This window comes from Dreissena polymorpha, chromosome 3 (genome assembly GCF_020536995.1).
Source record: "Dreissena polymorpha isolate Duluth1 chromosome 3, UMN_Dpol_1.0, whole genome shotgun sequence".
Taxonomy (NCBI): domain Eukaryota; kingdom Metazoa; phylum Mollusca; class Bivalvia; order Myida; family Dreissenidae; genus Dreissena; species Dreissena polymorpha.
The window spans coordinates 54,000,628-54,022,185 of NC_068357.1; the positions used below are offsets into that span (position 1 = coordinate 54,000,628).

Below are 21,558 nucleotides of genomic sequence, written 5' to 3' on the forward strand. Positions count from 1 at the left end.
TAACGACAATATGCCGCCATTCCACATAAAGTTGCTTAAACATCTTTTACTGCTTCAGCAAAACCCCTGCTCCCATCTAAATCCGTCTATGATGTTATATGAGACTAATCGATTTAATGCAGATTGAAAAGGTTACTTTGCTATATGAGTCTATATAAATCCTACGACCTCTGTGAGATGGTCAGTCTGTACCACAGGGTCATGATCTGAACAAATCTAGTAGGTAACAATTGCATGTGTTACACACGGGTGCCGTATTTGAAAAAGAAGGGGTTTTGCATGTAAACGTTTGACTCAAAGCGTGTGGCCAGTTTGAACAACAACAACAGGAACATGAATAAACGAATTTTATTAGACTACATGATGCTGAGTAATTAATACTTAGCCATCATGATAATAGTTTCGAAGAACACTTTTAGGGTTTTTATTATATACATAATTTGAAAGGAAAACAAGTAACCCACGGTGAGATGCAGGTTTGAACCATTTGGGTTTTAATTAACGTGGTTTTGTGTTACAAACCTCATACCAAACCTCTGCATGGGACTCGCGGTTTCAAAAGAGAAGATTTTTTAAGTAATTTTGCCATCGAAATGTATATAAACCATGTTATTTTGGGGGCGTGGCCAGTTTTGATTCCGGTGACATAATTTGAACAAAAATTGTACAGGAGCACTTCAGTTTGACAGAATATTACACAATATAATTAAAAAGCAAACAACTTACCTCCAGACCAGAGCGGACCCATTTTGACCCCAGTAGCATGATCGGAACAAAATTAGTAGATATGACCACAATAGGGTGTTTAATACCAAACCTCAGTGAATTATGTTTTCGGGAAAGTTTTCAATAGGTTTATGTATTTACATATAAGAATACCAGCCCCATCCTTTTGCAACAATGTTTATCGACGTATGAAAATATATGTTAAATAGCCTTGGAAGAAGATTACCCGGCCGTATAACACTGTACCCCATTATTTTCATATCGAGATATTGGTTCCCAACGATATATTTTTTTATCCAAGGCAACCAGAAATCCAAATAAAATGTAACTCTTCAAACAAATTCGTTGAAAATTCATCAAATTTGGAGAAGCGGTTTATAATTAGAACCCGTTCGAAAAAGTTGACTGACGGACAACGGACATCACGGTATCCCAAAATCTCACAATTAACATGTAGGATTTAATTATGTTATGTTAAATGCTGTAATGATTATGAGCTGTGAACTAAGAAATGTAACGACACAAAATCAGGGCTGTAGCCGCCAATGTTTTTTTTCAAATTCTCCAGTAAATAACACAAAATATCAATAACATAACCGATCACTCAAAGTGACTATTTAAAAGCAATTAATAGCGGAAAAGAACAAAACAACTGTTTTAATTTTAATTAGTATCGTAAACTGATAAAATGTTCATGTTTTGCCACAACCAGTTGTTAATAAGTGACCGTTTCGTCTAGAAATGTGGTCCATTTCATTGACCAGTATGATAATGTCGTAATGCAGTAGATCCTCTATTGTCCCCAAGACACATCGGTTAAACATATAATGGGTAAAATGGTAAATTTAAAACTGTTTAAGATCTAGCTTTGAATAAATTAATAGTTTTATGTTTCCCTTAAATCAATAGACACAATCATTATGTGAAGGCCAATTGTAATGCATACAGTCTATTATTTTCATCCGTCGTTACCACTAGCAACCAGGTGGGCGTTGTACGAAAACGAGGCTGATATTATCGACAGGTGCGTGTGTAACAAGTTGTGGCTTGAAATCAATATATAAACACTTCCGAAAAGGTAAGTGTGCGTTATAATATTTTGTCATTGTAAAAGCGGAATGACACACGACAGTTGAATTTAAAATAAACAACATGAAAAAATTCTCGCTTCATTCATCATAAGTTTACTCGAAGTTAAGTTCGGCTTTTAAGTGTGACTTTCTACAAAACTTGCTGTTTCCAGTGTAAACAATGGCTGCAACCGGGCGAACGCAACAAGAATTAATCGCGAAATCTAAAGAAAAGCTAAAGTCAGCTCAAGATCCACTGGAAATACTGAGGTTAAAATGCTTAGCAAGAGGAGCTAATGGTATCAAAGGTCTTGGCAGGTGAGTTTACAATGTATTTAATGTTTAGATAAATAGAACCTTACCATGTTTACTATATCAAAGTGAGGGAAATAGATGCAAGTTTCTTCATGTTTTTGATATAATCGACATCTCATCAAAAATGTATTTCAATATGAAACATTTTTATACACAATTTCTTAGAGGTAAAGTTGGTAATGGGACAATGCACAGGTCCAGATTGACCATGAGATCAGGGCTGGTCCAAATGCTTATTTATTTTGAGAACTTTTAATAGAAAAAGTTGATTTTCGAAAAATGTACCGCTTTCCCGACATGTAGCGTGTTAACCAAGACAAATATATCAATGCAATATAAAAGACATTGGGAAGGGTGGGATGGAAGCTTGCACATGTGCATCAAACTGACTGAAAATTACATACATATAAAACACCAAGTTGGTTTTCCTTAGCTTTTAACTATTGCTAATCTACCTTAAGCATACCTTCACTGCATGACATTTGGGACTCTATCACTTGTTTGCAGAGTTAGTCATTATTGGTTTATGCCAATAATTCTGTAAGAAGACCAAGTATCCTTGCAGCATAAGCAAATTTATGTTGTTGTGTTTTCATTCCTTGATTGTAGTTGCAATAATCCAACTCCCAGCTGAGTTTGAATCACTGGGTTTTAGCTTTACCTACTGTTCTCATTAAAGCTAAAAGCATTCAAGAACAACTATCGTTAATTGTTTTTAATAAGGACACTATAATCGTTATAAAGAGTCAGAAAGAGTTTAAAATAATTATAAAAATTAAGCAAGTGGACAACATGAATACAAAATGAGCAATTTCCTTCCCGAGGATTTGAACACAAGACCTTCAAAAGCCAAATCTTACTCTCTACCACAGGACCAGTAGGACTACTGATTTGAGAAGCCTGTTTAAGTTTAAACCTATTTATTTTAGCTTGATTGCATAGAAATCCTTAGGCTTATTTGAAACGCTCTGGATTCAGTTTCCTGGGCCTAGAACCAGTACTTTGGGTCTCTTGGGAAATATAAAGAACGATCCCACAGTGGGGATCTAAAAACCCGTGACCTCCCGTTTGCTGACAGACACCATATCCACTACATCACAAGGACCTGTTCTAAATGCTATGTTAATAATACACAAGTTATAATATGAAACTAACCCAGGAGTGGCTGCTTTTACATTTTTGTTAATCTTTTAATTTTTTTTTCATAAGTAATTGTGAAATACTGTGTACAATCCACTGAGACTGAAACTTTTATGCATGTTTGACAAGAGTGGATTTTCACCTTATTAATTTTGGAAAGTTTTGTGATTCATTTAAATCCTACGAAACATAAATAGTGATTTTAAAATTTATGTTTTAACACTTGCATTGACTTATTAACCTGAAATGACGTGCTTTTTCACAGTTTGTGGGATTAATACTTCTTGGTCTTCCCTTTGTTGTAATTGATGCTTTTTAAGTTGATTAAAACAATTGTTAACTTGTCACAAATATGCGACCATATGTCATATTGATCTAGAAAACAGCATGTTTATGGTGCTTTAATAAAATCTCTCTTTTATATGTTAGCAATGTTGTATATATGTTGTATGTATTTAAAGGATCTAAAATGTGATTAAGAGTACATTTGTAACAAATCATTTTTTTAAAATCAAGAACTTGTATATTGATGCATACATTTTTCTATGAAATCATTATGTTAGAATGTCATTCCTATAAATCAGCAAATACTGCTATCATGCATACATTGTAACCTTATACGAAATCAAAATAAGAGCATTAAACATTTTCTCACATTCAAGAAATATGACAATGCTCTAGTCTATAAATACTTCAGAGTACTTTAATCAGGGTTGATGTGTTGACCTATGACCTATATGAGCCATGCTCTGGGTTAAAGGGGCCTTTTCACAGATTTTGGCATTTTTTAACTTATTCATTAAATGCTTTATATTGATAAATGTAAACATTGGATCGTAAAAGCTCCAGTAAAAAATCAAGAATAAAATTAAAAAAAGGAAAAGAACATTGCCCAGAGCAGGTTTCGAACCAGTGACCCCTGGAGTCCTGCCAGAGTCCTGAAGTAAAAACGCTTTAGCCTACTGAGCTATTCCGCCTAGTACACATACTAGATGTATTTTATACCTTATATAAGCAATCTTCGTAGTTTCACAAAATTTAACGACAAAAACAGAACTCTCCAAATTATTAAATCGTTTCGCGTTGCAACGCTTTATAATTTTTAGGTTTTAAAATCGTCAAAAGATGCATATAATGGCTATATTAGACCATGGTAAATGTTCAGTATTACTATTTCCTCACAAATATCATAACTAAAACGAAAATTTGCGAATCTGAAACAACTTTTTTCAATTTTGTCAATTTACCAAAGCGTGAAAAGATCCCTTTAAGGGGGTTTAATGCCTGTGCTTAAAGTGTTGTTGCAGATAAGGCTGAGCAATCCGCACATGCTAATCAGGGATGACTCGTGCAGCTTTTATGATATTTTTTGTTTGAAGAAAATCTCATCTTGACAAAAATCCAGTTTAAGCGTAAATTGTGTCCCTGATTAGCCTGTGTGAACTGCACAGGCTAAACTGGACAACACTTTACGCACATGCCTTTAACTCCATGTTCACAGAGCAAGGCACATAAAAATAATTGGTTGTGCCATTTTTTAGAACATTCAAAATTATGGACGATGACGAGAATAAAGCCTTAGACTTAAAAGAATTCAAGAAAGGTATCCATGACTACGGGATCCTCATGGAAGACACGATAATCAAGCAGCTGTTTGATAGTTTGGACAAAGATGGCAGCGGCAGTTTGGACTTTGACGAGTTTCTGAAGGCACTCAGAGTAAGCTGTGTGTTTGATTATTTTAGTCAGTGTGTTTTTTTCTCACCATTTTGGGAATGGGGCTGGGTCCCTTTGCATTGGGAAAATTCGCGTCATTTTGACTAAATTTGGGAAATTAGTATTGTTCCATTTTTGCTAAGAAATGCTTTTAATTGAGAATAAAAGTGATATTAATATAACATTTACTAAGGTTTTAATTATGGAGCTGGATTTAAATTAAATGTTGTGACTTATTGAAACAATTTTTTTAATCTTTAATTGGGAATTTTCAGGTTTCATTTGGGAAAAATATATGCTTCTCCATCAGGAATGTGTCCCCCTACAGGACCCAAGTTTGAACAAAAAAACACTGTTAGTTTAAATCTATTCCCTCTTTACCACTTGTTTGTAGTCTCTTAGAAAATTATAATAAATTAAAGTCCTTTATTTCTTGGTTCAAGTAAATAAAAGTTTCATTACCAACATTAAGATACTGATGAGCAGCAAACTGCACTAAACCTGAACAGTCTGCAAGTGACTCGCAAGCTATTCTGGTTTTATGCTGTTTGCAGACAGCCATTTTCACTTTTCTTCGGAGCAGTAAAGGGTAAAACTTATTTATTTAAGCTTGATTGCATTGAAAACCTAAGGCTTATTGAAACACTGTTGAGGAATGGGGGAATGCTCCCATATTGGGGTCTGTCTGATTTATACTGAATAATTTCACATTATCATACCCTGATACTGAATATGTTCACGTTATCATGTCAGTGACTGATACTGAATATGTCACATTATCATACCAGTTTCTGATACTGAAATTGGTCACGTTATCATGTCAGTTTCTGATACTGAATATGTTCACGTTATCATGTCAGTTACTGATACTGAATATGTCACATTATCATACCAGTTTCTGATACTGAAATTGGTCATGTTATCATGTCATTTACTGATACTGAATATGTTCACATTATCATGCCAGTTACTGATACTGAATTTGTTCACGTAATCATGCCAGTTACTGATACTGAATATGTTCATGTTATCATGCCAGTTACTGATACTGAATATGTTCATGTTATCATGACAGTTACTGATACTGAATATGTTCACGTTATCACATCAGTTACTGATACTGAATATTTTCACATTATCATACTAGTTACTGATACTGAGTGAATAATTTCACCTTATCATTCTAGCCCCCGATGTCAGACTCACGGAAGAATCTGATCAATATGGCGTTTATGAAACTGGATAGATCAGGGGATGGAAATATCACGGTGGATGATCTGAAGGGAGTTTATAATGTCAAAAAGCACCCGAAATATCTCAACGGTGAATGGACAGAGGAACAGTGCCTGCGTGTCTTCCTGGATTCCTTTGATTCTAATGATAAAGATGGAAAGGTATGTAACATTCTATTGTTTGTGTTTTTTTTAAGAGTTGACTTTTTGAAAACAAATTGAATGTGTTTTTGTGCAGGGTTGGTTTTGGGTGTTCATGATTGCTGTATAAAGGCTTGTTTTGTTTGTCAAAATTGTTCTGATGTTATTAATTTAATTCAACATCTTTCTCAATGTCAGAACCATTCTTTTGAGCTAACTGTACATTGCATTAAAAGATTCCTAAAGTAGTAATGTACATTATGCATTATATAAGTAAACTCATGAATTTATGAAGTTTAGTATATATAAAAAATATTTTAACATTTTATAATACACAACTTTGATTCATACAGGATCATAGGGTATGATTACATATGCATGGTTTTATTAATATAAGTGATGAATTTATATGTATGTAAGTTCACATTTCATTCCAGTGTAAGTCAAATGATCATTTTATGATTTTGTTTCACTTGGGTGTTGATGTGTCACAGGGGCTTTGGATTGTTAACACAAGTTGAGCACTCGATCTGATGTTGTAGCCAGAAAGGCCCAGCATAAGAATTTTCATTTCTCATTAAGGGGCTTTTGTACCCTATCCACATCTCAAATGGTTTTAAAAAGTTAAATAATCAAGTTATATTTGCGCATGGACATGTTTCATACATTGAGGTTATCATAAGAGATGTTGAACTAATTACCATAGAAAAGCTGTTATTAAAATTATGTGCCTAAACATAAATTAATTTGTATAGAACCTGTATGGAGCATGCAACTTTTGTATCTTACTATAGACATATAAGGATGTTACAGGCTGAACACCTGTTGGTCTTGAAATATATAAGAGCCATATACAAGGCCAACTGTTACATATGAGATGTATTTCCACTCTTTGATGACAAGCTTCATTGCATGGAATGCTAGATGAATTATGTATGTGTATCCATGCAAGCTCACAATTCACGATGTTTGTTGTTTTCTTGTCAACATATGTTATGTTTACTTATTCACGTACACTTTTGACTTGTTATGTAATCAAAATATAATTATCAGGAGTAGATACAAGTATATTCAATACAAAATTGTATCTTGAATGTGTTTGTATGAATTATTCATTACATCAGTTGCTCAATGCAGAACTAATTTAGCCACTAATAAAAAGTGCAAGTTCATCAATATTCCCTCAATAATAGATGTGATAGAAGTTTGCACCTGAACATGTTCGAGGCACTTTTGTGTTAATGATGCAAAACAATTCGAGATAATTCATTCATATCTGATGTACAATTATTGAAAATAATCTATCATCCATTATCTTCCTTTCATAAAATATTCTGCTTTACATTTTCTAGATCTCAAAAACTTGTTCCTGTTTGATACTTCTATACTTAAATTCTGTCTGTATGTCCACTTGTAACATCCATGTTATTCTTTCATTATTAATGTTTGTTTTGTTTTAGTATTTGTGAAATGTGTCTTTTTGTGTGTTATCTTAAAATAATTTAAATTGATTTTGAGTTGTTTTAAAGGCTGTTTTCTTTCATAATGTAAATAAGCAAGTTTGCATAAAAAAGATCCTTTTATAAGCCAGATTTCACATCTTAGATATTGTCAATTTTAATTTTTAATTGTTTCCCAAAAAGTGATGAAAAAAGTCAAACATCAATTTTGTTGATAATATATATATATATATATATATATATATATATATATATATATATATATATATATATATATATATATATATATATATATATATATATATATATATATATATATATATATATATATTCTGTATTTCCTCCGATATTGAAGATTCGAACAACATAATTATGCAATAATCACAAAGCATGTTTAACATAGAAAGAGTGGCATGATTTTCAAAATATGAAATCATGTATAAATATATAAACAAAAATAATCTGAATGATATCATTTTACCTGTTGTTAAATTTACAATATCACATACCAAAAAAACGTTATCCAAAAATGATAGACTTATTTTTTTAGCTCGACTGTTTTCGGAGAAAACCAGGGATATTGTCATAGCCAGCTTGTTCGCCTTCCGCGTTGTGCTAAAACCTTAACATTGGCTCTAAAATCAAAGTGCTTCCCCCTACAACTTTGAAACTTCATATATCGTAAGTCAAAGGTTAAGGTCACGGTGACCTTAAATATATATACATTCATAAAAAACCTTCGGACAAGCTTTCATTTATTATGCTCCCCCAAAATTTGTTGGGGGAGCATATAGTCGCCGCTTTGTCCGTCCGTGCGTGTGTCCGTCCGTCCGTGCACAATTTTTGTCCGGGCTATTTCTCAGCAATTAATGACCGGAATTCAATGAAACTTTATGGGAAGGTTCACTACCAAGAGCAAATGTGCATATTATCAGCCGGTTCTGGTCGGATGATTTTTCACAGAGTTATGGCCCTTTGAAATTTTCCATTAACTGTACATATAGTGCAATTCTTGTCTGGGCTATTTCTCCTTAACTAATGACCGGAATTCAATGAAGCTTTATGGGAAGCTTCACTACTAAGAGGACATGTGCATATTATCAGCGGGTTCTAGTCAGATGATTTTTCACAGAGTTATGACCCTTTGAAATTTTCCATTAACTGTACATATAGTGCAATTCTTGTCCGGGCTATTTCTCAGCAACTAATGACCGGAATTCAATGAAACTTTATGTGAAGCTTCACTACCAACAGGAGATGTGCATATTATCAGCTGGTTATGGTCGGATTATTTTTCACAGAGTTATGGACCTTTGAAATTTTCTATAAACTGTACATATAGTGCAATTCTTGTCCGGGCTATTTCTCCCCAACTACTGACTGGAATTCAATGAAGCTTTATGGGAAGCTTAACTACCTTGAGGAGATGCGCATGTGATTTGTGGGTTCTGGTTAGATGATTTATTTAGAGAGTTATGGCCCTTAAAAAATTTTAAGTTGCTAAACCATCCATTGTATTATTTTGTCCAAAGTTATGCCCCTCTAGACGTTGCCTTTTATCTGACTATATAGTGAAAATATGTGACAAAATAACTTTTCATGGGAGCATCACCCATCTCCGACAATTTTTTGTTAAAAATTGCACCCGCAGCCGCGCGTTGGCACCCGCTATGCGGTGCTCTTGCCAATAGACTTTATTTCAGATGCACAAAAACAAATAAAATGCATTTTGGCTTTTTAAAAGTCATGCTACCTTTTGATTAATTACATAATGTATACTTATTTGTGGTAAATGATGGTGCATATTCACCATTTATCAATATTTCATGACATAAGTAAAGAAGTATATACATGTATTGATACTTAATCTTAGAGATAGGAATCAATAAGACGCTGCATGGAATGTTATTGGCATAGATGCATCTATGCTCCCTAATCATCTTAGTGATTTAATGTATTGGACAGTTGTTTGCATTTATAAACATTTTCACATTTAAATGTAGCTCTTGCCCAAGTGCTGTAAAATGTGAAAATAAATAATATTATAGATCCTTAAACTACAGATCAATAAATTTCTGGGAATAGAAATCTGACTTGAAACATTCCCTGACAAATTCATCTCCAGCATGACTTTGTATGATTGGAGCAATGCAGATTTTATGATATTAAAGGGTTTAATTTCAAATACACTGTGAAGGAATTGATATTCAATTTTGTTACCATGGTAGCATGGTTTTTATATCACATATAATGTGAAGGAATGATTATTGATTTTGTTACTATGGTAGCATGATCATAATTTGGTTTTTATTTAATTTTTTACATTTTAAATATCTGCCAGTTTGAAACAAATTGTCATTAACATAATGTTTTCATTTAAAAATTGCTCTTGAAATATTAATTGTGTCCAGGAAACAATTATATATAACCAATGTTATTATATGTATATAAATAGCATAGGCACTTTAGGGGTATAGTTAATGTTGCACTCCAAGGAGAGGATTGTCTACAAAGCCAGAAGGTGGCAATATTTGCTATAATCTTAAATATGACTTTGATATTTATTGTTTATACTGAGGAAACATGCAGTACGTAAAATAACAAACCGGTAGAACATGCAGAATTTATATAAAAACCAGCTCCCCTTGATTACCGTAATTACTCTATGTTTTCGGACACTTAAAAATAATTATTGTTTTTCGTGTCCGAAAACTTAGATACGATAAATATTCACAAAATACAGGTGTCCGAAAACTTAAGAGTCAAAAATTGAAGTGTCCGAAAATGGCGTCAATTGTATCAGCGACTACCGGTAATAGCACGTGCTTGTAAAATACCATGCCATATAGTATAAATTACAGTTATATATGTTTGCACTGATTTTTTAATAATTTTAAATGCTTAATTTATTTGACAGAAAGTTACTACAAGGTTGTACTTAAATGACCAAAGAGTTCAAAGATGAGCATGTGATGTGCCGATACTCACTAGTATGAACCTGTAATTAACGCAATAAAAAAGCAAACTATGAATTCTTTGTTAACCAGGTTTTCTGAAGGAAAAAACTGGTTATTAGATTGGCGAATGCGGGCGGGCTGGCTGGCTGGCTGGCTGGCTGGCTGGCTGGCTGGCTGGCTGGCTGGCTGGCTGGCGGGCTGGCTGGCGGGCTGGATGGCGGGAGGAACAAGCTTGTCCGGGCCATAACTTTGTCATTCATTGTGAGATTTTAAAATCATTTAGCACATTTGTTAACCATCATTAGACGGTGTGTCGCGCGAAAAAATTACGTCAATATCTCCAAGGTCAAGGTCACACTTTGAGTTCAAAGGTAAAAAATAGCCATAAATGAGCTTCTCTGGGCTATAACTATGTCATTCATTATGAGATTTTAAAATCATTTGGCACATTTGTTCACCATCATGGGACGGTGTGTCGCACGAAAGAATCACGTCAATATCTCCAATGTCAAGGTCGCCACGACTAAAAATAGATTTATTTTAAAACAAACTTACAAAGGGGGTTAATTTTGTTTGTTCATTTCAAAAGTTCAGTTTGAGTTGTCTCCCTTAATCAGATTTTTTTTCACAATGAAAACCTGGTTTTGTGACAATTTTGTCCCTTGTTTGTTCATTTCCGTTGTTGTCTAACACCTTCCATTGTTCGTAAAACTTGCAATAGGGTGCATCACACTTTGAAGCGTTTAGTATTTGTCACAGTTATTTTACTGAGAAGGGGTAGTACCATTACGGTAGATGATTGAACTGTTAATTGGAACTTATACCCCTTGTAATTGTCATAACGCTTATGCTATCAAGCGAAACCATTGTTTAATACCAGTTTACAAGGTTATTTACCCAATATTGCAAATTTAATGGTCCGTTGCCCTCAGGCATGCACCTGCAATGTTTCATGATGTTAATCTGGTTGTAAAACCCCATGATCGAAGTGTCATTAGATATCGAAAACGGGACCGAAATTTTGTAAAATAGTGCTGTAAAATATTGTCCGAAAACTTAGAGACATTAATTATGGACGAGAAATCATGTGTCCGAAAATTAAAAGTCACGAAAATAATTATTTTTGCTAAAAAAGGGGTGTCTGAAAACTTAAGAGTGACCGAAAACATAGAGTAATTACGGTAGTTTTAATACATTTTAATAAGATTTTTTGCAAACCCTTTGTAACTATTTTAGCCCATTGCCAGAGGTATATAAAAATTAAAGCCCAATCAGGATGAATTATTTTGCTATATCATGGCATATTAAAATTATGCTGGTATTGAAAATATGGAAATTTAACATAGGAAAGTCACTTAAGCTATTATAAATTATCATATTAATCAATATTATTTAAAAACAACAACAACCTTTTGCACAATTTTGGTGAAATCTAAAAATACATTATCTTGAGGTATTGGTTAAGTGAATGAGGTTATGAAGATTTTTTTAAAACAATTATCAAATAAAAAAGGGTATTACTTTACCATACTATTGGCATTCATTGATATCATTAAATTTTGTCCGATATATATGTTTGTGTTGTTCCAAAGTCTCTATTCTGTACTCACTTCGCTTCAAACCCTCTTCCCTTTTTCTGTGTTATGTTCCTTTCAGTATGTCTTATAAAGTGAAGCAGTTCATTCTGTGTGACCAAAGCAAGTTTTGGATTTTGTTTTCCTGAACCCTTTCCCACTCAGAAGCAAAGTGAAAATGGATATGTGCAAACAGCATAAAACCAGAACAGCCTGCATGTACGGTAACTCGCAGTCTGTTCAGGTTTCATGCTGTTTTTGCTGCTCATCAGTATCTAAGGGTTAGAAATGAAGTCTTTAAAACTTGAAACTAGTAAGAAAAGTCTTTAATTAAATTAAACTTTTTAAGGGACTACAAATGCTTCAAAATACGTATCTAAGTGGTAAAGGGTTAACCTGATCACATTGACTCATTCTTTTTAGTTTCTGGTTTACCTTTTTTGACTAGAAGTGTCCTTGTGAGCAATGATATCTTGGTATTTTCAAATGGTTAGATTTATGATATTTGATTTTTTATTTGGCTTTAAACTTAGTTTCCTTCTTGATTTGAATTGTATCTAGTCTGCCCATGGCAGTGAAAAATGCATACACATAGGCAACATAGGTTTATGTAAAGATGCAAATGACAATTCTTGTAAAGATGCAAATTACAGAAAAAATTATTAGAACACATGTGAATGAAACTAATGATTACATTTCTTGCAGTTTGGTTGGTGGTTTATATTTTTGTATAGCACGTTTTGTTTAGGGTTTGCCATGAAAAATGCCACGCATTGTTATTTCAGGTCACAAAAGATGAATTTCTCAACTATTATTCCGGTGTCAGTGCATCCATCGATAGTGATGCATATTTTGACCTTATGATGAGAAATGCTTGGAAAATGTAGGCGCTTATTAAGGGATTGGGCATGTTTTGATTTGTCAACGAATGGTACCAAAATTGTATATTTTCGTTATATATGTTTGTTTTTCCTGCCCTTGCATGTATGTCTCTCTAAAACTTCAACTAATATTTCAATTTCAAGCTAAGTGCCTTATTATTCAAGATAGTGGGAAATGTTGGCTTGCTTTGGCAATCGGAAGGATTGACTTTTTTTGTAATGCTTTCAACATCTTATAGCTTTATGCCCAACTTTTTTTAGAAAGCTCCATGTATTGATGGATTTAAAATAACTTATAAAACATCAAAAGAAGATGTGTTACATGTAATACATGTCTCCTGACCTCAAAGGTTAAGGTCACACTTAGAGGTCAAAGATCAAAATTCGCCATCAAACATCTTGGAAATCCAGATAAAGCTTTGCCATATATTGATGGAGGTTTTTAATATATTGGCAAAAATATAACATCATAATACAAGTGTTGCATGAAATACTGTCTGTCTACATCAAAGAATCAGGTCACTCTTGGAGGTCAAAAGTCGACATTTGAAAACTCGTGTCTCAACCAAAACTTTGCCATGTCTGAATGGATTTTAACAATTTAATTTGCACAAATGTTAACCATCAAGAATCTTCTCCCTATCTCAAAAGTCAGGGTCACAAGATAATTTTTATAGATTCTTTACATTTCTGTTCTTTTTTTATACAATAAGCAAGTCAGTATACTGTGTTTAGAACAAACAACCCTTTTACTAACATTAAAGGGCAATGTTTTTTCACTAATTTAATTTTGTAACAACCAAAGAAAACGACAGAAACATTTTTTCTCTCACTGTTTCAAAATCTGCCATATCCTAGTTTGTTGCTTCATGTGATTGATGTGGACTTTGTATATTGCTAGTATATATTACAGCTGTTGCAAATCCCTTTCAATTAATGAAAATAAACTTTATAACCTGAAAACTAAATTGTGATGTAATTAATCCAAACTTCCAAATCCAGCCAAGCTCATGCAAGTTTTTACTAACACCTCCCTCCCCCCCCCCCTGATAAAAATCTAACACCTTTAGTGTATTGACAATCTGCCATGGTCATCTGACTAAAGCAGTCATCTCTGCCTTAAGGGCCACTTCCCTTGAGTGGCTGCTGTTCACAGGTTGGACTGTATTTAATTTTACTAATTGCCTTTTTTGGTCCTTGACAAAATAAAAGTAGTTAAAAGTGTTTTCATGCTAGGGTTAAAACATAAGTAAAAACTTAATGCTAGTGTTTGACCCTTGTTAAATAGCTATGGCCAGGATTATACCATTTTTTAAATTATGCAAGGATGTTATTGTTTGTAGAGTTGATGACAGGGTACTTAGTTGTTGATAGAATTTTGCAGATGCTTTACATCAGGACAATAATAAAAAAACATGTTAGTTTCCCTTCCCCACCATTTCATGATGGGCTGGGAAGGTAGGTGTAGATTTGTTTTACATTGCAAACTATATTACTACACCATACATACATGAGTTTCCCTTCCCCACCATTTCATGATGGGCTGGGAAGGTAGGTGTAGATTTGTTTTACATTGAAAACTATATTACTACACCATGCATACATGTCAGAGCAATTACATAACTATACTCATACAAATTACAGCTAGAGCCCTAGAGCTGCTCATGAATTTGATAAAGCGGTGGGCTGATATATAACCTGATGCCGGATGATGGCAAATACAACTGATAGTAATTGTCCATTCTAGGAAATCAAAGTCTTCCAACAACTAACACACTTCCTAGCTTTTTTTCAGGTTCTTGCAAATATAAAGTTGCTTTTCTATTAGCTCACTGGTGCAATGCAAAGGGCAAGCTATTTGGACTGCATTTTGTCCGTTGTGAGATGTATGTAATGAATTGTGGGTAAACTTTTCATTCAAACAACAGCTCCTCCTGAATGATTGGGCAGATTTAAACAAAACTTCATAGGCATTGTCTTGGGGTTTCCCTCTTTCAAAGTTGTTCAAATTGTTTCAGTTTACTGCACAACTAGGTCACTTCAGCTTAAAAAAGCTAGAGTGTCAGGTAGTGTGATTGTGTGTGAAATGTTTTATAATCAAATATAATTATGGCATGATATCGTAAAAAATGCTTTTATGAAACCACAAAAACACAGCATTCATATTTGGTGCATGACATTAGACTGTGGTCCTTTACAAATATTGTTCAAATCGCATCTGGCCGAGAGATAAAAAACTGGTGAGCAGTCTAGGGCCAGTTTGGTTCGCTTTTATGACATTACAATGTACATTCACGATGTAACCATGAATATTTGTATGGTAATAACACAATCGATTTATATTCTGAATATTTTTCTGCTTAAAATGAATACATGTACATTTTTACCTTGTCTTTTTATTTATTCTTCTCTGAAATAATACATACTGTAATTCTTAATATCTCTTGTATTTTTTGCAGTCTTAGTATACTTTACAAGGATTGTAGAAATTGTTATATATACAGCATCTCATTATTTTTATGCCCCCCTTCGAAGAAGAGGGGGTATATTGCTTTGCATATGTCGGTCTGTCGGTCGGTCTGTCGGTCGGTCGGTCCGTCCACCAGGTGGTTGTCAGACGATAACTCAAGAACGCTTGGGCCTAGGATCATGAAACTTCATAGGTACATTGATCATGACTCGTAGATGACCCCTATTGATTTCGAGGTCACTAGGTCAAAGGTTAAGGTCACGGTGACCCGAAATAGTAAAATGGTTTCCGGATGATAACTCAAGAACGCTTAGGCCTAGGATCATGAAACTTGATAGGTAGATTGATCATGACTCGCAGATGTACCCTATTGATTTTCAGGTCACTAGGTCAAAGGTCAAGGTCACAGTGACCCGAAATAGTAAAATGGTTTCCGGATGATAACTCAAGAACACTTAGGCCTAGGATCATGAAACTTGATAGGTAGATTGATCATGACTCGCAGATGACCCCTATTGATTTTGAGGTCACTAGGTCAAAGGTCAAGGTCACAGTGACCCGAAATAGTAAAATGGTTTCCGGATGATAACTCAAGAACGCTTAGGCCTAGGATCATGAAACTTGATAGGTAGATTGATCAGGACTCGCAGATGACCCCTATTGATTTTGAGGTCACTAGGTCAAAGGTCAAGGTCACAGTGACTCGAAATAGTAAAATGGTTTCCGGATGATAACTGAAGATCGCTTATTCCTAGGATCATGAAACTTGATAGGTAGAATGATCATGACTCGCAGATGACCCCTATTGATTTTCAGGTCACTAGGTCAAAGGTCAAGGTCATGGTGACCCGAAATAGTAAAATGGTGTCCGGATGATAACTCAAGAATGCTTATGGCTAGGATCATGTAACTTTATAGGTACATTGATCATGACTGGCAGATGACCCCTATTGATTTTCAGGTCACTAGGTCAAAGGTCAAGGTCACAGTGACAAAAAACATATTCACACAATGGCTCTCACTACAACGGAGAGCCCATATGGGGGGCATGCATGTTTTACAAACAGCCCTTGTTGGAATTTCTGTTCAAAGGGCCTGAATTTTGTAATATACTGTGAAAGTAAGCATTTGATAGAATGGGGATATATGTAACCTCATCCACTGCTTTAGCCAATGCATGTTTTGGTATTTCCTATTTTGTCTTGCCCAGTAATGGAAAGTTTTGAATGACTGCATGAAGGCTAGTTATCAAACATATTCTAACGGTATAAGATTGAGATTGCATGTACTAGTATATGTGACAAGCGTCATGCAAACATGTGCCTTATGCCATATGATGCCAGCCTAGCCTCAGACCAGCCTATGCATCACAGCAAACATGTGCCTTATGCCATATGATGCCAGCCTAGCCTCAGACCAGCCTATGCATCACAGCAAACATGTGCCTTATGCCATATGATGCCAGCCTAGCCTCAGACCAGCCTATGCCTTATGCCATATGATGCCAGCCTAGCCTCAGACCAGCCTATGCATTACAGCAGCCTAGTGACCTTGCATCTTTATAGCATACAGCAGCCTAGTGACCTTGCATCTTTATAGCACACAGCTGCCTAGTGACCTTGCATCTTTATAGCATACAGCGCAACTCCTCACCAGACTGCCAATGCTCTGGTCGCATATAACATAAGACACATTTTTGTATTAAGCAGGTCATCATATTATGTGTATGACACCTTTTCACTGACTATTGTTAAAATGTAAGGTTATGGTTCATTTTTAGTATTTTTGCAATTTTTGAAAGCAAAAATGATACCTGGAATTAATAAATCATGTAAAAAAAGTGTAAAAAAAAAGTTAAAAGAAAGGTAAAGATAGTAAAAGTATGCACAGTATCTGTTCTCTGGAGACAAATTTAAGGTATTTTAAATGTATAATCCATATCTTATAGATGCTTTAGATAAAGTATGACTATATTTACAATATTAAAGTGGACAATATTTTCTTGTCTCTTTCATGGAAATCTGTGCATTGAAAATAAAAGTTAAGAATGTTTCATAATGCATGTCTTCCTTCCCTTTGTGTGCGTGTAAAATAGTCGCATTTACATGTGTAAAGATCATGTAGCGCTTGAGATATTATATTTGCCTTGCCTTGTTAGTCAAAATCTAGTTAATATAATATTTTATCAAAATGTGATAATTTTTGCTTCTTTGAACTTTACTTTTGCACTTGACCATAATGGCCAGAAGTATGCCTGGTATTTTTACATGAGTTTATGCACGCTAAGACTAGTTCCCATGTAAAACTCCTTCATTTTAAAATAATTGATAATTTAACCTTTTGTGTTTCAAGTATGACAGTTTCTCAGAGTTCTGAGTTGCCTGGACAGAGTGGTGGTGGTGGTCTATGTGTGTGTTGTGTTCAAAGGCACGTTTATTCTTCACAATTTCAGGTAAGCAAAGACGAATTTCTCAACTACTACAGCGGTGTTAGCGCTTCGATCGACAGTGACGCCTACTTTGACCTGATGATGAGAAATGCATGGAAGTTATAATGCTAAAAACTATTGCTCATGAACCATTTACTTTGTATAATTTGCGTTAGGTTTAACTGTTGTAGATATTTTTATTTATTATCCCTGCCAAATATTTTTTCAGAGGTGATATAGTAGTTGGTCCTGTCCGTCTGTCCGTCCGTCTGTATGCCGGCTGAAACTTTGTCCGGAGCATAACTCCAAATCTATTCAATGGATTTACTTTAAACTTAGAATATAAACAGATGGCAACTAGGAGAAGTGCAGTGACCAAGAACCATAACTCTATCTACCTTAGTTTTTGAATTATCTCCCCTTTTATTTTACTTTAAAGTAAATTTTTGTCCGGAGCATAGCTCTAATATACTAAAGGGATTTACTTGAAAATTGAAATATAAGCAGATGGCAACTAGGAGAAGTGCAGTGACCAAGAACCACAACTCTATCTACCTTAGTTTTTGAATTATCTCCCATTTTATATGATTTTAAAGTAAATTTTTGTCCGGAGCATAACTCTAAATCTACTGAAAGGGATTTACTTGAAATATAAACAGATGGCAACTAGGAGAAGTGCAGTGACCAAGAACCAAAACTCTATCTACCTTAGTTTTTAAATTATCTCCCCTTTTTATAATTTTAAAGTACATTTTTGTCCGGAGCATAACTCTAAATCTACTGAAGGGATTTACTTGAAACTCGAAATATAAACAGATGGCAACTAGGAGAAGTGCAGTGACCAAGAACCATAACTCTATCTACCTTAGTTTTTTTAATTATCTTCCCTTTTATATAATTTTAAAGTAAATTGTTGTCCGGAGCATAACTCTAAATCTACTGAAGGGATTTACTTGAAACTTGAAATATAAATATATGGCAACTAGGAGACGTGCAGTGACAAAGAACCATAACTTTATCTACCTTAGTTTTTTAATTATCTCCACTTTTATATAATTTTAAAGTAAATTTTGTTTGGAGCATAACTCTAAATGTACGAAAGGGATTTACTTGAAACTTGAAATATAAACATATGGCAACTAGGAGAAGTGCAGTGACCAAGAACCATAACTCTATCTACCTTAGTTTTTGAATTATCTCCCCTTTTATATAATTTTTAAGTAAATTTTTGTCCGGAGCATAACTCTAAATCTACTGATGGGATTTACTTGAAACTTCAACAGATTGCATGTAGGAGAAGTGCAGTGACTAAGAACCATAACTCTATCTACCTTAGTGTTTGAATTATATCCCTTTATTTAATTTCAAAGTAAATTTTTGTTCGGAGCATAATGAATTATCTCCCTTTATTTGTTTTTACAAATATTATTCTACTCTCTAAAACAAATGTTGTCATACAAGCAAACACATTTCAGCAGGGGATTTGGCACTACTGTGACAAGCTCCTGTTTAATTATTTCAGTCTTGATGAAGTCTCATTAGATGCCAAATTATGAAACGACTGAAAAACTAATGTCAAACAAAAACTGAATATTCAGATTAAGACTTGAGTCCTACCTCAGTTTGATTTTTTGTGGGGAAGTTTTGTTATGGTTTCACCACAGAACAGCATTTACTGATCTTAGTTTGCATAAAATAAAGTTATCAAGATTTTAAATTTCGTTTGTTATGCATTTGTTTGTAGTTGTTAAGGAAAAGAGATTTTACAATCTAAACATTTGATTTTTTTTCAATTTTTATTATGAGGTAGGTAGGGAGACAAACATCAGCAAGTAGGCTATTTGAACATTAGTAAACGAAGATTTAGGTTAGAAGTTAGACTCTAAATACTGCAGCCAGATACGCATTTATGATAACCAATAAAGAATATGTGTTCTGTTGATGTTTCATTGTGATAATATGAGAAATTTGATGTAATCAAGAGCTAATTTGTACTATGTTATTTTGTTTCTTTCATTGCCTTTACACAGGAATTTATGATATAATATAATGAAAATATGCAGCATTGTTAAATAGCACAGCATCATCAAGTGTTATGAAAAAGTGTTCATGTCATCAAAATGTATTGTTGAACTCATAGATGCAAAAAAATCTATTTCAATTACATATATTGATATGTATTGTAATTTAGATCAATTGTTAAATCTATACTTTCTACATCATAAGTTTGACATCTTGCTTCAAATTACTGTTAAATCATTTTTATTTGTTTGACATAAATATTCAAAGATTTTATGGGTTGACGAATCTACAAATTTTACACGATGATATGGGAAAACGACCAATGCAGATTCCTCAAGTTTTGTTTCCGAAATCAGAATTCCAGGAAATGGTCATTTTTGATAAATAATAAAATTTAACGCCGATAAATATAAATGATTTTACAGTATTCCAAAGCTCTTGTTATTTCTGATAGTTTTACCAGTGTTTTACATTTCCATTTCAGGGGGGTATTTACTCCTTCTTGGTGTTTCTTTATATATAACATATTAGCATTGTAAATAGTTATGCATATTTGACGCATTTATGTACATTTATGTAACTATTTTTAGTTTGAACACATTTTAAAGCTATGAATATTCAGTGATGACTTCATATTTTCCATCGTTTAAAAAATATTGTTTGTGTATATTATGAATTTACAAATTCATCTGGGTTTACTTAATTGGAATCTTAGATAAAGATCTGAAAGTAACATTGATATTTAGTTAAATATTATCGATATCAAATTATTTCAGTTAGCTTCCTGTAACAAAAAATCTAAAGCATTTTTCAGGGATATTTTACGGTACAGTGCGTCAATGCACATGAATAGGTGATATATTTAAAAACATGTATTCAATAGTAATAAAATTTATGTATACATAATTGGTTGTTATTAATTTTACTGAACTTTAATGTTGTTAATAATATACATGTGACATTCTCCACTGAATTTGACTTGGATAACAACTCTTGTGCTCAACTTGAAATGTGACAAATGTTGTTGTAACCTGGTACAAGAATAACAAAAGTGTGAATGTGTGTTGACTTAGTTGCAACATTGGGACAGTTTCATGAAAATACACCCTTCCTTCTGGACATTGTTACACAAAACATTCAAATGTCCTTTTTTTCACCATGGTCATGGTTGCACATTCATGCAACAGCACTTGCTTTCAGTTTGTTGTGCATTTTTTAGAGTAGACTAGAAACAATAATTTCAGCTGCTTTACTTTACAACATTCATAAACATGTTTTACCTTTTATACAAATATTAAATTATTTTAAAATTTTGTGTAACAAAGGTAAAAAATGCAGTGGTGTGAAATAACAACAACAATTTACTAATCCATACTTTTAAAATTTACTTGTCTGCAACTAAAAATAACTTGTCTGAATGAAAAAC

General features: G+C 33.7%; 1 protein-coding gene across 4 annotated transcripts; it reads left to right on the forward strand.

Annotated features, from left to right (window-relative positions):
• Position 1: 1 nt before the first annotated feature.
• LOC127874215 (calcyphosin-like protein) lies at positions 2–19,827 on the forward strand. Of its 4 annotated transcripts, none has more exons than XM_052418446.1 (6): positions 2–1,804; positions 1,970–2,114; positions 4,793–4,970; positions 6,155–6,361; positions 13,117–13,262; positions 18,135–19,827. In XM_052418446.1, the coding sequence occupies exons 2-5, from the start codon at positions 1,978–1,980 to the stop codon at positions 13,216–13,218; spliced, it is 624 nt and encodes a 207-aa protein (XP_052274406.1). In that variant the 5' UTR covers positions 2–1,804; positions 1,970–1,977; the 3' UTR covers positions 13,219–13,262; positions 18,135–19,827. The 4 variants fall into 4 exon arrangements, with proteins under 4 accessions (XP_052274406.1, XP_052274409.1, XP_052274407.1 ...); XM_052418449.1 differs by having other exon boundaries at positions 13,117–13,214; XM_052418447.1 differs by lacking the exon at positions 13,117–13,262.
• The last annotated feature ends 1,731 nt before the right edge of the window (positions 19,828–21,558 follow it).